General features: G+C 47.6%; 1 protein-coding gene across 2 annotated transcripts in view; it reads left to right on the top strand.

Annotated features, from left to right (window-relative positions):
• ESYT2 (extended synaptotagmin 2) overlaps positions 1–13,461 on the top strand; it is a 159,144-nt gene that overhangs the window by 135,935 nt on the left and 9,748 nt on the right. For both annotated transcript variants that reach the window (XM_073581611.1, XM_073581610.1), the window contains 4 exons: positions 1,010–1,084; positions 3,466–3,552; positions 4,294–4,443; positions 5,340–5,719. In XM_073581611.1, the coding sequence (XP_073437712.1) occupies positions 1,010–1,084; positions 3,466–3,552; positions 4,294–4,443; positions 5,340–5,719 (692 nt within the window). The remainder of the gene's footprint in view (positions 1–1,009; positions 1,085–3,465; positions 3,553–4,293; positions 4,444–5,339; positions 5,720–13,461) is intronic.

The following is a 13,461-nucleotide window of genomic DNA, read 5'->3' as shown; positions in this document are numbered from 1 at the left end:
GAGCAGAGCTTCCGCATATAGTGTTGGATTTCCGGTAATAGAGATTTAGGGGCCGTTTTATAGACCTCCTTGGTCCTGGAAAATGGTTGGGTATTCATGATGAGCGAATGTGATGGAATAAGGTGTTATCTGAGCCTGCTCGGGTGCTAACCGAGGGTCTTCAGCGTTCTCAAAAAGTATGTTTGCGTCCTCGTTCCTGCGTGTCTCACGGCTGTTTGACAGTCACAACTCATGCAGGCAATTACTGCATGTGTTGTGGCTGTCAAACAGCCGAGGGGACTCAAACATATTTCTTAAGCGCACTGAAGACACTCGGATAGTGCCCGAGCATGCTCAGATAACACCTTCTCCTAGCACGTTCGCTCATCACTAGTGGTTATCCAAGCTGAAGGTTTCCATTAATGCCTCACATCAGAAGTTCCTATTATAAATTCCTAAACAGAACCCCCTCCCCTGAAGTGATGTGCCTTACTCTAAATGAAGGCCAGTAGGCCCATAGACATTTTAAAGGTGGGCAATGACAATGGTTGGCTGTCTCCACTATGTGTAGTGACAGGTCTACTTTACCATAGATGATCCTTCCCCACGATCAAGAGATCTCACCAGGATGGATCAGCGTAAGCTAGAACCAGAGCTTCCTGACAATCTCTTATTTCCCCCTCCGCCATTTTCGCTAATTCTTTTTCACGAATGTACAATGGTGCAGCTTGGAAGCGTTGTACATTTGTGTTCCTGCATACATTCTCCAATGGCGTCTTTCCCATTGCTAACCTGCATGGGCTTGCTGTTATTTTTTTTTTTTTACTTTATTTTTACTTTATTTTATTGCATTTTACATCTGTGTTTCTTTGTCCAACTTCATTTGGAATGAAAGAAATGTTATTTTATCAGATGTAATGGCGAGACTTGCTTCATACATTAACCTGGTGTCATGTGTACCCGGTGCACGAATCCGATTGTTGGCACGACAAGTCGCCTAATATTTGCCTTTTTTTTGGTTCCGTTCCAGTCAGGGAAGAAAATGGGCAGCACACCTAATCCCTTTGTGGTGTTTTCTGTGGGTCACAACGTGCAAGAAAGCAAGGTAAGATGGGGTCCGAGGATGGCACGAACGTCACGAGTACAATGGGGGCTTTGTCGATGGTCGTCACGAGGTGTCCGGCATAGAGAAACAATATTGGATTCCCCCAGTCTTCACTAAAGGGTGGCCACTCGTCCTTCACCTTTGTGTCTTCTGTCTCTTAAAATGAATCAAAAATATGGGAATTGTCTCCATTTAGAGAAGACTTTGCAATTCATTGCAATGGCTTGTACAGGTGCATCACGGCCACTAGTGGCCATGTGTATGCAAATTGGCATGTAAGGAATGTCCACCTTTTATAGGGTGAATATTCATTACTAATTAGAGGGAATGTGTCATCAGAAAATGACCTATTGATTAAAGGGAATCTGTCAGTAGGATCAACCCTCCTCAACCGTCTATATGGGCACGTAGGTCATAGGAAGGTGAATAAAACAGTATCTGTGATCCGATCTCTTACTCCAGAGAAATCCACAGTTTTCTTAACTTCTTCACGACGGGACCAGTTTCCGTTTCTTCCTCCCCTTCTTCCCAGAGCTATATCTCCTTTTATTTTCTGTCCACATAGACATATGAAGGAATGATGAGTTGTACTGGAAAACGGGGTGAAAGTGTGAAAAAAAAAATGCAATTCTGCAATTGTGGTAAAAATGACTTCGCAGTGTGATACTGCTCATCAGTACGATTATAATAAAATGCATTTGTGGCACACATGGTATATGTGGTAACGAGAAAAAACAATTGATCTTTCTCAAAGTAATTCCATCACTGAACAAAATTTATCAGTAGGTTTATACCACATGTATACCTGTACCAGGACTAGTAAAGACAAACTGCAAACTAAACTAGAGCACACTGAAGGACAAGCAGTCAGAAAGTCCCATAAGAAATTACTTTATTAAATATACATTATAAAATGGACAACAAGGTACATGGAGTGATGGCATACAAAGAGCCAGACTCACTACCCACCCAGCTAAGAACAGCAGATGACCTTATAAGGTGGATGTGAAATATCATGGAGATATAGAGCCGTTATTACAATCATAAAGCAAGTGCTAGTATCCTCAATGCCACCCAGCTTACTGCAAATGACCCTATAGATGTAAGCTATTGTGAGGGTACAGAACCATAGACACAATCATAAAGCAAGTGCTCATACCCTGAATAGCAGTGGAAAGGCATTCAACATGGCATTTTACCTTATGGCTGTTGTTGCATAGGGAAGCCGGCCCACCCCGACGCGCGTTTCAGAGTGCCAAGCTCCTTCCTCGGGGCGTGAATAGAGGGCGCATTATACATACATTTATATATCGCCGACGGAAGTCCTGCGAGCGCGCTGGCACGCCTATCATACTGCATACAGTACCTCCCCTAGCGGCGAAACCGGAAACACGCGGGCCCCACATTAGTACGATTACAGCGATACCAAACATGTCCAGTTTTTCTCATTATTTTAGTGATGAAAAAAAATTTAAAGTTTGCAAAACCTAAATTTTGGGGGGTTGTCACCATTTGTCCCCAAATCCAGGTGTGAAAAACTTGTTGCATCATTCCCAAGAAGACTCATGGTTGCACTAGCTTGAAAGGTGCTTCTACTCAATACTGAGCAAAGGGTCTGAATACTTGACCATGTGATATTTCAGTTTTTCTTTTTTTTAATAAATTTGCAAAAATTTTCTACATTTCTGGGGTTTTTTTTGTCAGTCAAGATGGGGTGCAGAGTGTACATTAATGAGAAAAACAAATGAACATTTTTGAATTTACCAAATGGCTGCAATGAAACAAAGAGTGAAAAATTTAAAGGGGTCTGAATACGTTCCGTACCCACTGTATGTACAGTAGATGGCACAGGGTCCACTGTTCACAATAGGTGATGGGACAGCTCACCTCCTCCCCCTACCTTCACAGCCGCCTTTGCCTTGATTAGAGCATGCTCAGTTCATTGCGCCCAACAGGAGTCTTGCATTAGGCCAAGGATTCGGTTTTAAATACAGGCAGTGAGATGAAAAAAGTAAGTAAAAGGCGGAAAATAATATATATAACATACCTGATTGAAACAATAGTTCATATTCTGATGACACATTCCCTGTAACTTTACATCTATGTAGAGGAGTTGGATCTCTATATCAGGAATAAAGCCGTAACCATTGTGAAGATACGTCCTGCAATCCGTCAGCAGATAACTTTGAAGACCCTGTAATTCTGTTTTCTAATAAGGGTTATATGAACTGAACGTAGAGCTTTTCTTGTCGGCTGTGTATAAGAAATCCCTGCTCCATTTCAACATATCTATTTTTGAAGAATAATAGGCATCATTCCTATAACTGTATATGGGATGATATATATATATTTTTTTTTTTTTTTTTTTTTTTTATCTGCAGGTAAAATACAAAACGGTTGAGCCAGTGTGGGAACAAACATTTACTTTCTATGTCCACAATCCGAAAAGACAAGACCTTGACATTGAGGTAGGTCGTTGTGTACAATGCTGTCCCCCTAGGGATACAATACAGTATACAATACAGGACTCTGATTGTGTTGTCTCCTGCTGGCAAGACAACAGGACAAACAAGCTTGGGCCGCACTCTCCTTTCACACCTGTATTCAGCTCCTGCCATCTGCCTTTTGTATGATAAATGTTTGTTTTTTTTATCAGCCCACTTTCTAGTGATATCGCTCATTTGTGTGTTTTATAAATGTAAAGTATTCTGTCCTTATACTTGAAATATCCTTCCTATTCTGAACATAAGCCTTTCCAGCAGTCTCATTATCATTACGAGCAATATTACATTGTAGATAACAAAGGATCCACCATTCAAGACAAGTGATGTCACAGCTCACTTCCTACACTGGCTTCCTACATTTGGATAACCTAACATACAATTTGTATTGAGACATATTGAGGTTTTTATTCATTTTGTGAGAAAAAGTTTAGTTGGTGGAGGACTACCTACAACTTACTAGTTGGTTCTGCCATCCTGGTGTATGAGGTCTACCAGTAGCGTCATCCAAGGCCTTCTCCATATTTCCGTTAGTTCCTTCCCATCAATGCAGATCTGATGATTCCATTATAAGTTATCGGAAGGAGGAACAGATCATTACAGATCATCACACGGATTTGGTAAAAATGATGGCAATATTGGAGCTAGACTACCAGTGTTGGCTACAGAGAGATTTTTTTCTTTGCTGAGCGGTGTTCTTTCTTACAGGTGAAGGATGACTATCATCAGAGCTCTATGGGAAACCTGAAGATCCCGTTGAGTCAGCTGCTGACCAGCGAAGACCTGACCATGAATCGGAGGTTTCAGCTGAATAACTCTGGTCCTAACAGTGTCATAAACATGAAGATTGCACTAAGGGTATGTAGATATTTTGTATAGCCCGTCTTTAAGTGACTCTTATTTATGGGATCTAATTATGTAGTTTGTCTCACTGTTAAAACATTAATAAGACTGCAAACCATAGCATAAAACGTGATGACAAGTCCCCTTTAAAAAAGAAATTGAAGACGATGGACACCTTTAACGTGAATATTCTTTTTTTTATCAAGTCAGTAGTTATTGCTGTTAACTTTCAGTCTGCATTCCTTCATTCATTTTCAGACTCCCTGATAATTAGTTTGCAGCCTGATCCAAGTCAGATTTTTCTTCTTGTGGGAATGTTTCTCCCAGTAATATAGGCTGGATGTGAGCTCCGTGTATCTGCAATATGCTATTGTCTTCACTAGCTCTCATCAGCACCCATTCATTCCTGGAGTGATTTCCTCATCATCTGCTTTTCTTCCTACATGCAAGCTGTTTTCTCTGCCCTACCTGATGCTTTCTCCACTCTCCAAATTGTGATCTGATATGTACAACCCTTTTTCTTGTTCATTCTTAAGAGAGTGGAGGAAAAAAAGCTGACAAGCAGATCCCTGAGGGATTAGTATTAGAGTTTGCAGAGTAGCCAGCTAAGTAAAGGACTAGCACAGACTCTACAGCAGCTAACTGATAGGACTTATTATTGAAGACGATTTATAAAGTTGTTTAAATTTGCAAATAGGCAGGAAAAAAATGAATGCACAGTTGTAAATGGCCTTTAAAGGGCACCTGTCATCTCTAGAAAATAGAGTTATACCTGATTAACCAGGTGTTGAGAACACATGTATAATAAGTGGTAGCTCTGGAGACTGACATTTTTCTATAAGGGTGAATGAAGAGACTTGTTTAGTAAAAAGGCTTGTGATTGTCGAGCTCACTGGTGTTTCCTCTCTCAGATCCTGTATGTGGATAGACCCGTGCGATCTCCCGATGAACAGTACACATCACATGTCAAGAGACCATCAATATTCAAGGGGAAATCAATTCCACCTACGCCGACCACACCATCTACTGTACGAGAAGCGCCAAAGCCGCCGCCAACACCCAAACTAGACCCCAATAAAAAGATTGAAAATGGGGAAAAAGAGAGTCCCCACAATGCAAGTCCCCAGAGACCAACCGAGCTGCACAAAAGCTCCTCCAACCTCTCAGGATCCAGCTTTACATATTCTCCTTCACATCTGTCTATGAAAGAGCCCACACCCAGCATCGCCTCCGATATATCGTTACCCATAGCCACGCAGGAGCTCCGGCAGCGACTGCGGCAGCTTCAGAAGTAAGTCCTGCTCCTATCACAGAGTTGTCCACCTTTCTTTATCGCCTTATTGGGGGACACAGAATACCATGGGTGTATGCTGCTGCTGCTAGGAGGCTGACACTATGCAAAAACAAGAAAATTAGCTCCTCCCCGGCAGTATACACCCACCGACAGGCACCAAGCACCTCAGTTTGTGCTTAGTGTCTGTAGGAGGCGGACCGGGATCTCCCCAGATCCGCAGTTATTAATCCAATTTTTCCTTTCAGGGTTTAGTTTGAACTTTTTAATCCTTTCTTCTTTTATCTTTTAGGTTTTTTCCGTTGGGAAACAGGGTATACTTATCACCCTGATTTCCTATATCATGCGGCTGAGCGAGCAGTGTGGTGTCACCCACATCGCAACTCTCAGTACCGCAGGCAGGACTTTTCCCTATCACCTTCCGGTGATAAGGGTTGTGGACAGGTGGCTGGTCCTTGCCGAATCCCCCTCCTCACCCCTCTCTCGGGACAGGGCTGAGAGGAAGACGGCGATCGCAGGTGGTTCAAGCCGTCTTCTGCAGGATGCGGGTACAGAGGACTCCCTTCCCCCCAGCGGCCTGCCGTTTCCCCGTGGGCCCCTGTGGTCATCCTCTTCAGGGACGTCAGGTAAGTGCCTGTACGTTCCCTCCGGCCCCGCATAGGCTTCAGTGCATGGGAGAAGTTGGACCTTGGGATTACATGTCCACAGTTTTTGAATCTCCCGCCCTTTCTGCCTGCCGCGCGCTCACACAGCTGTTTGCGTCCCTTCCCTCCCCCTTTTCTAGTCAGGGAGACTCTGGGGATCCCTTCACTCACCGCAGCAGCGTCGCAAGCAGGGGACCGCTGTCATATTGCTTCCTGAGCGCGGTATGTCGGGGTAGGCATGGGGCTGCGGCGCCGTCACTTTTACTTTCACTTTCCCCTCAGCGAGGGGAATTTCTCTGCTCCCTCCTCCCTTCCTGAGCGCGCTCTTTTCAGCGCGCCTTTTCTAGCCCATCACAGGGCTTCTTTCTCTTTGAGATGCCAGCCTCCCCTTTCTGCCATGCCCTCTCCGTCGCCGTTAGCCAATCACTGCGCAGCCGCTAAGCTCCGCCCCCATCTTCCAGCACAAGGATTTCCTGGGTTTTCACTACCTTCCTGCGCTGCTTGGGGGACACTTCGGCGTTTCTTCTGCTGCTCGCACAGAATCTCGGTAGGCTCGGCTCTGGGACAGGGATTAGCTCTCCTCGGCAGTTATTCCCTAATTTCTGCGGCCATTCACTTATGCCCAACCCTTCAGGGGATCTCTGCTTCAGGCCCACCGCTACCTATTACGCCTGTGCGCGCTGTAAAAAGAAGTGGGCATCGGGTCAGTCGTCCCCATTCTGCCCCCCCTGCAGTCCTTCCATTATGTCAGCATCTCAGGAACGCACAGAGTCCCGGGCGGAGGGCGCTCTTCCCTCCTCTCTCCCCCCCGGAGTGGGCCGTTACAATGTCACAGTCTGTTTCTGACTTGACAAAAGTATCACAGTCGCTGGTCCAGGTCTTAGAACGATTACCTCAGCTATCCTCAGCCACCTCTGCCCCGACCACCTCTCGGGGTGAGTCGTCCGCACCTGACCGCGACCTTCAGAGAGACAGACAGGGAAGGACTTCTAGGAAGCGGGCTCTGTCTACTTCGTCTTCGAGCTCGCAGGGCCCTTCCGCTCCCAGGCCTCCTTCTCCTTCCTCGGATGACAGCCTTTAGTCAGGCGATGATTCTCATTCGGAAGCTAGCTCAGAGGGGAACAGCGTTTCTAAAACGCGGGACATGGTCGATAGTCTTATTACAGCTATCTTCCAAACACTAAAACTTAAACAGGATGAGGCTCCGGTTCAGGAAAGCTCGGTTCTCTTTAGACGAGCCAGACCTCCGTCCCGAACCTTTCCCAATCACAACGATTTCGATACTACCTTATCCAAACACTGGGAGCGCCCTGAGCAACGCTTCTCAGGCCGCAAGTATTTGGACGTTCTGTACCCCTTTGACGCAGAACTGCTCTCAAAGTGGTCCAAGGCTCCAGAGGTAGATCCTCCAGTATCCCAGATAGCCTCTAAAACGGTGCTCTCTCTGCCAGACGGGGCATCGCTCAAAGACCCTACTGACAGGCAGATTGAATCTCTGGCTAGGTCTATCTTTGAGGCATCTGGCGCCTCTCTCTGCCCTATTTTCGCATCTGCCTGGGTGGCGAAGGTCATTTCCGCTTGGGCAAAAATTCTTCGCAGAGGCATCTTAGCGTCAGCTCCTCGAGACGAATTGGCAGATCTTGCAGATCAGATTAACCAGGCGGGAAAATACCTTTTGGCCGCCTCCTTGGACGCGGCCGGCTGCGTAGCAAGGGCTAACAGCAACATAGTAGCTGTACGCCGAGTCCTTTGGCTAAAGTCATGGAATGCGGACACTACTTCGAAAAAGTCGCTTACCAATCTGCCATTCCATGGCTCTAGGCTCTTTGGAGCAAAGCTGGATCAGATAATTTCCGATGCCACTGGAGGTAAAAGTACTTCGCTTCCCCAGTCTCGACCAAAACGTCCCTTCAACAAAAGGGGGTTTCGACCATTCAGGCCCTTTCGTCCCTTCTCTGCCACGGAGAGAGCCACTCAACAGGATCGGCCGCCTGCCACCAGGGAGCGGGATCAGAGGAAACCTTCCTACAAACCCACTCCTCGCTGAAGATCTAGAGGACAATATTCCAGATCTGCAGGAGCCAATTCCGGCAGATTTTCGTCTAAGTGACGGGTCATCCCCACCTGGAATTTCTTACAGGGTGGGCGGCAGACTTTCCTTTTTCGCGGATGCTTTGCTGTCCGCTTGGGTCAGAGAACTCGTCGCATCCGGTTACAAAATCGAATTTGCTTCACTCCCGAACAGACGGTTTTTCCGGTCTTGGCCTCCGCGACAGCGGGCCCAGGTTCCGGGTTTTCTGCAGGCCATTTCCTCCCTTCTTTCCGCCGGAGTCATTGTTCCCGTTCCCTCAGACGAACGGTTTTCCGGGTTCTACTCCAATCTCTTTGTAGTCCCGAAGAAAGACGGCTCTCTTCGTCCAATTCTGGACCTCAAATTGCTCAATCGCCACGTGAAGATTCTTCATTTCAGGATGGAGTCTCTTCGGTCGGTGATTGCTTCCATGGAGCCCGGGGAATTTCTCTGCTCGGTGGACATTCGGGATGCCTATCTGCACATTCCAATATGTGTGCAACATCAGAAGTATCTTCGATTTGCATTTCAGGGAGACCACTTTCAGTTCACAGCTCTCCCTTTCGGCCTAGCTTCAGCGCCCTGGGTTTTCACGAAGGTGATGGCGACCGTCATGGCCATCCTTCGCTCCAGAGGGATCCTCATCATCCCTTATCTAGACGATCTTTTGATCAAGGGTTCGTCTCACCAGGACTGTCTCCGGAGCCTTCAGATAACCCTGGACACTCTCAGCCGCCTAGGTTGGCTGGTCAACAAGGAGAAGTCCATTCTGATCCCCACCCAGCGTCTGACCTTTCTGGGTATGGAATTCGACACGGAGCTAGCCCGTGTTTTTCTTCCAAAGGAAAAATTTACAACTCTGTCCAAGGGCATCAGAACTCTCAAGAGGCCTGCTCCCATTCCCATTCGGTTCTGCATGAAGGTCCTGGGGAAGATGGTGGCCTCCATGGAAGCAGTGCCCTTTGCGCAGTTTCACCTTCGCCCCCTCCAGCTGTTTCTGCTTTCAGCCTGGGACAAGACCACGAGGTCCTTGGACCGTCCTATTCGGCTTCCTCTCAGAGTGAGGCAGTCTCTCACTTGGTGGCTACGGCCAGCGTCAGTTCTCCAAGGGAGGTCCTTCCTTCCGCCTCAGTGGCGAATCATCACCACCGATGCGAGCCTTCTAGGATGGGGAGCCGTGTTCCATCAGAAAGCGGCCCAAGGCCGCTGGAAGCCACAGGAGTCTCTCCTTCCAATCAATCTTTTGGAGATCAGGGCAATTTTCCTGGCCCTTCTTCACTGGCAGCCCCTCCTCTCCGGCAAGCCGGTCCGTATTCAGTCGGACAACGCCACGGCCGTGGCGTACATAAACCATCAGGGGGGCACGCGCAGCAAACAAGTAATGTCAGAAGTGGCCAAGTTACTACGCTGGGCAGAACGTTACGTTCCGACAATCTCCGCCGTCCATATTCCAGGGGTGGAAAATTGGGCAGCCGACTTTCTGAGTCGCCAGGGCCTAGCGTCCGGCAAATGGTCCCTGCACCCCGCGGTTTTCTCTCAGATATGCGACCGTTGGGGCACCCCGGATGTCGATCTCATGGCATCTCGGATGAACCGCAAGGTGCCGCAGTTCGTAGCCAGGTCCAGGGACCCTCTAGCCGTCGCATGCGACGCACTGGTGACTCCGTGGTCCCAGTTTCAACTTCCGTATCTGTTCCCGCCTCTGGCATTGATCCCTCGGGTGGTCAAAAAGATAAAATCGGAAGGCGTACCAGTGATTCTAGTCGCTCCAGATTGGCCAAGACGGCCTTGGTACGCGGAACTGGTCAACATGCTCGCGGACGTTCCCTGGAGGCTTCCGGACCGTCCAGACCTTCTCTCGCAAGGCCCCCTTTACCACGAGAATTCTCAGTCTCTGAATTTGACGGCATGGCCGTTGAGACCGCAATTCTGAAGGAATCAGGTCTGTCCAGTCAGGTTATTCAAACTATGATCAGAGCCAGGAAACCAGCCTCTTCCCGCATTTACTATAGGTACTGGAAGGCTTTTTTCCGTTGGTGCGATGATAAAAGAGTCTTCCCAATGTCTTTTTCTATCCCGTCTATCCTGGGGTTTCTTCAGGCTGGGTTAGACGCGGGTCTGTCCCTCAGTACGCTCAAGGGCCAGGTTTCCGCTCTCTCTATCCTCTTCCAAAGAGAACTAGCTTCTCTACCACAGGTCAAGACCTTTCTACAAGGGGTTTCCCACGTGGCTCCTCCTCATCGTTCGCCAATAGACCCGTGGGATCTCAACCTCGTCCTTAGCGCGCTCCAGAAGGCGCCGTTCGAGCCTCTCCAGGACATTCCTTTGTCCCTTCTCTCTTGGAAGGTCACCTTTTTGATCGCCATTTCATCCATCAGAAGAGTTTCTGAATTGGCGGCCTTGTCATGTCGTTCCCCTTACCTCATTCTCCATCAGGACAAAGCCGTCCTCAGGCCCGTTCCTTCTTTTCTTCCAAAGGTGGTTTCCGCTTTCCATATCAATGAGGATATCGTCCTTCCTTCTTTTTGTCCGGCTCCATCTCATCCTCTTGAGAAGTCTCTCCACAAACTGGACGTAGTTAGAGCCCTGCGTGTCTATCTTGCCAGGACCTCTTCCTTTCGTCTGTCCGATTCCTTGCTGATCATTTCTGAAGGTCGCCAGAAGGGCCTTCCGGCTTCCAAATCCACAATCGCTCGCTGGATTCGTTCTACCATTCTGGAAGCGTATCGTCTTCAGGAAAAGCGGCCCCCTCCGGGAGTAAGAGCTCATTCCACCCGGGCTGTGGCGGCTTCGTGGGCTGCTCGTCACCAGGCCTCGGCCATGCAAATTTGCAAGGCTGCAACCTGGTCATCTTTGCACACCTTCACGAGGTTCTACAGGGTTCATACCCAGGCTTCGTCTGATGCTGTGGTTGGTAGGAAGGTTCTGCAGGCGGCGGTGGCTCACCGGCCGACCTGAGCCTTTCGGTTACTTTCGTTCCTTTTTGCTGTTCCCACCCTTGGGACTGCTTTGGGACGTCCCATGGTATTCTGTGTCCCCCAATAAGGCGATAAAGAAAGATGGATTTTTGGTTCTTACCGTAAAATCTCTTTCTTGGAGCCTTCATTGGGGGACACAGCACCCTCCCTGTTTCAGTTGTACCGTGTTGGGTCTTAGAGTCCCTTGTTGGGTTGGTACATATGGTTCGAGTTTTTCTTGTTGCTTCTCCTACTGCTTTTTCACCAACTGAGGTGCTTGGTGCCTGTCGGTGGGTGTATACTGCCGGGGAGGAGCTAATTTTCTTGTTTTTGCATAGTGTCAGCCTCCTAGCAGCAGCAGCATACACCCATGGTATTCTGTGTCCCCCAATGAAGGATTCAAGAAAGAGATTTTACGGTAAGAACCAAAAATCCATCTTTTCTTCCCAACATGGTCTGTTTCCATTTTCTGCGTTTTTGATTTTTTTCTTCCAAGAGCCATAGCTTTTTCTATTTTTCCACCCACGTAGGTGTAAGAGGGGTTGTTTTTTTTATGTAGGATAAGTTGTACTTTTGAATGACACAATTACACAGTATTGCTGTATACAACAACAATCCATCTCCTGTGAAGCCAGGCCACAGGCTGGAGATCAGTGGAGCTCCGTGTTGACAGGCACGGAGGTTTCCCAGCTTCATGCGATCATATCTATGGGCAAATAGAATGAGGCCCCCCCATGTCTGCACGCTGTTGTCAGGTATTGACGGCAGCATTTAACAGGTTAACCATTGCGGCCGGAGCTTCACTCCACCTGTGGCTGTTTCAGAGGCATGTCCTGACTGTGTGTCACAACCATTACCTGCTGGGTATGGGGCAGCCTGCTCCATACACCCTTTCCCAACTTGCACCGTATATGTACGTCGGATGTTGGTAAGGGGTTAGATGCATTAATTTTTAGCTAAACATCATTTTTGTATTTGGGTTTCATTAATAACATTGCACACTTTGCCCTCTGTAGCCTCTGTGTTGCACTGCCCATAGGTGGCTGCAGAATGGGGTAACTGAGAATCCACCAGTGAGCTCATTCTGATGGTCCAGTGGCAGAATTTCCAACTCTTTTATCTGACTTTTTTTGAGTTCCTCTCCGCTGATTAATGACCACTGAGCACAACAAGATTTAATGTGCGGGAAAACAAGGAGCATATAAAAGCAAAATGGTGCAAAACTTTTCATGCATTTACATGCATTTAAGTAAAAAAAGAAAAGTTGACAACCCCTGGAATGCTGATGACATTTTATGCAGCTCCCTCGATAATTTATGTGCAGTTTGCACAGATAGAGCACTGTAATAGGAGAGTTACTTATTTTTTCTAAATATAATCAATAATGGTGGGCGCTAGTATAGAGAAAGAAGATACCAGCTGCAAACAGAACACCACAAAGTTGTCAAAATAGATAGTAAATGAATTGTTAAATGTTTGTGCTATGGGTATCCTCCCAGTCACACAAAGTTGCAACTTGTGGCAATGGTGACTATATAGAATAAACCTTCTTCCGGAGTGCTGTCCCGGCCGGTGACAGGCGCTCCAAGCACTCCCGACTCCAATGTTGTGCTAGCATGGGTAGCTCACGGTAAGGACCTGTGGCCTGCGACCAATTATGGAATTGGTCCATAACTTGCTCCATACTCCATCACGTGACCGCCTACGTCATGCAGGTCCTGCCGGCTCCAGATGCCGCAAGTCCTTACTGCGAGCTACCCACGCTAGCGCACCATTGGAGATGGGAGTGTTTGGTGTGCCTGTCACCGGCCGGGACAGTGCTCCAGAAGAAGGTTTTTCCTACATAGTCACCATTACCACAAGTTGGAACTTTGTGTGGAGCAGCTTCGACATATTGACTTCAGAACGGCGCCTGCAGCCACTGGAATGAGATAAAATTCCACCATCCTCCTTGGTCTTATATCTGAGTCCCCACCTGACTGTGCAGACTCTGTGCTTACTAACCATTTGTGTGTGACATTCAGAGGATACCCACAGCGCAAACTTTTATCAATTCATTTACTTATTTTT

Source organism: Dendrobates tinctorius, unplaced genomic scaffold (genome assembly GCF_039654945.1).
Source record: "Dendrobates tinctorius isolate UK_male_01 unplaced genomic scaffold, ASM3965494v1 ptg000070l, whole genome shotgun sequence".
Lineage (NCBI taxonomy): Eukaryota > Metazoa > Chordata > Amphibia > Anura > Dendrobatidae > Dendrobates > Dendrobates tinctorius.
Note: the sequence above shows the minus strand (reverse complement) of the source record. Positions and strands in the feature narration are given on the sequence as shown.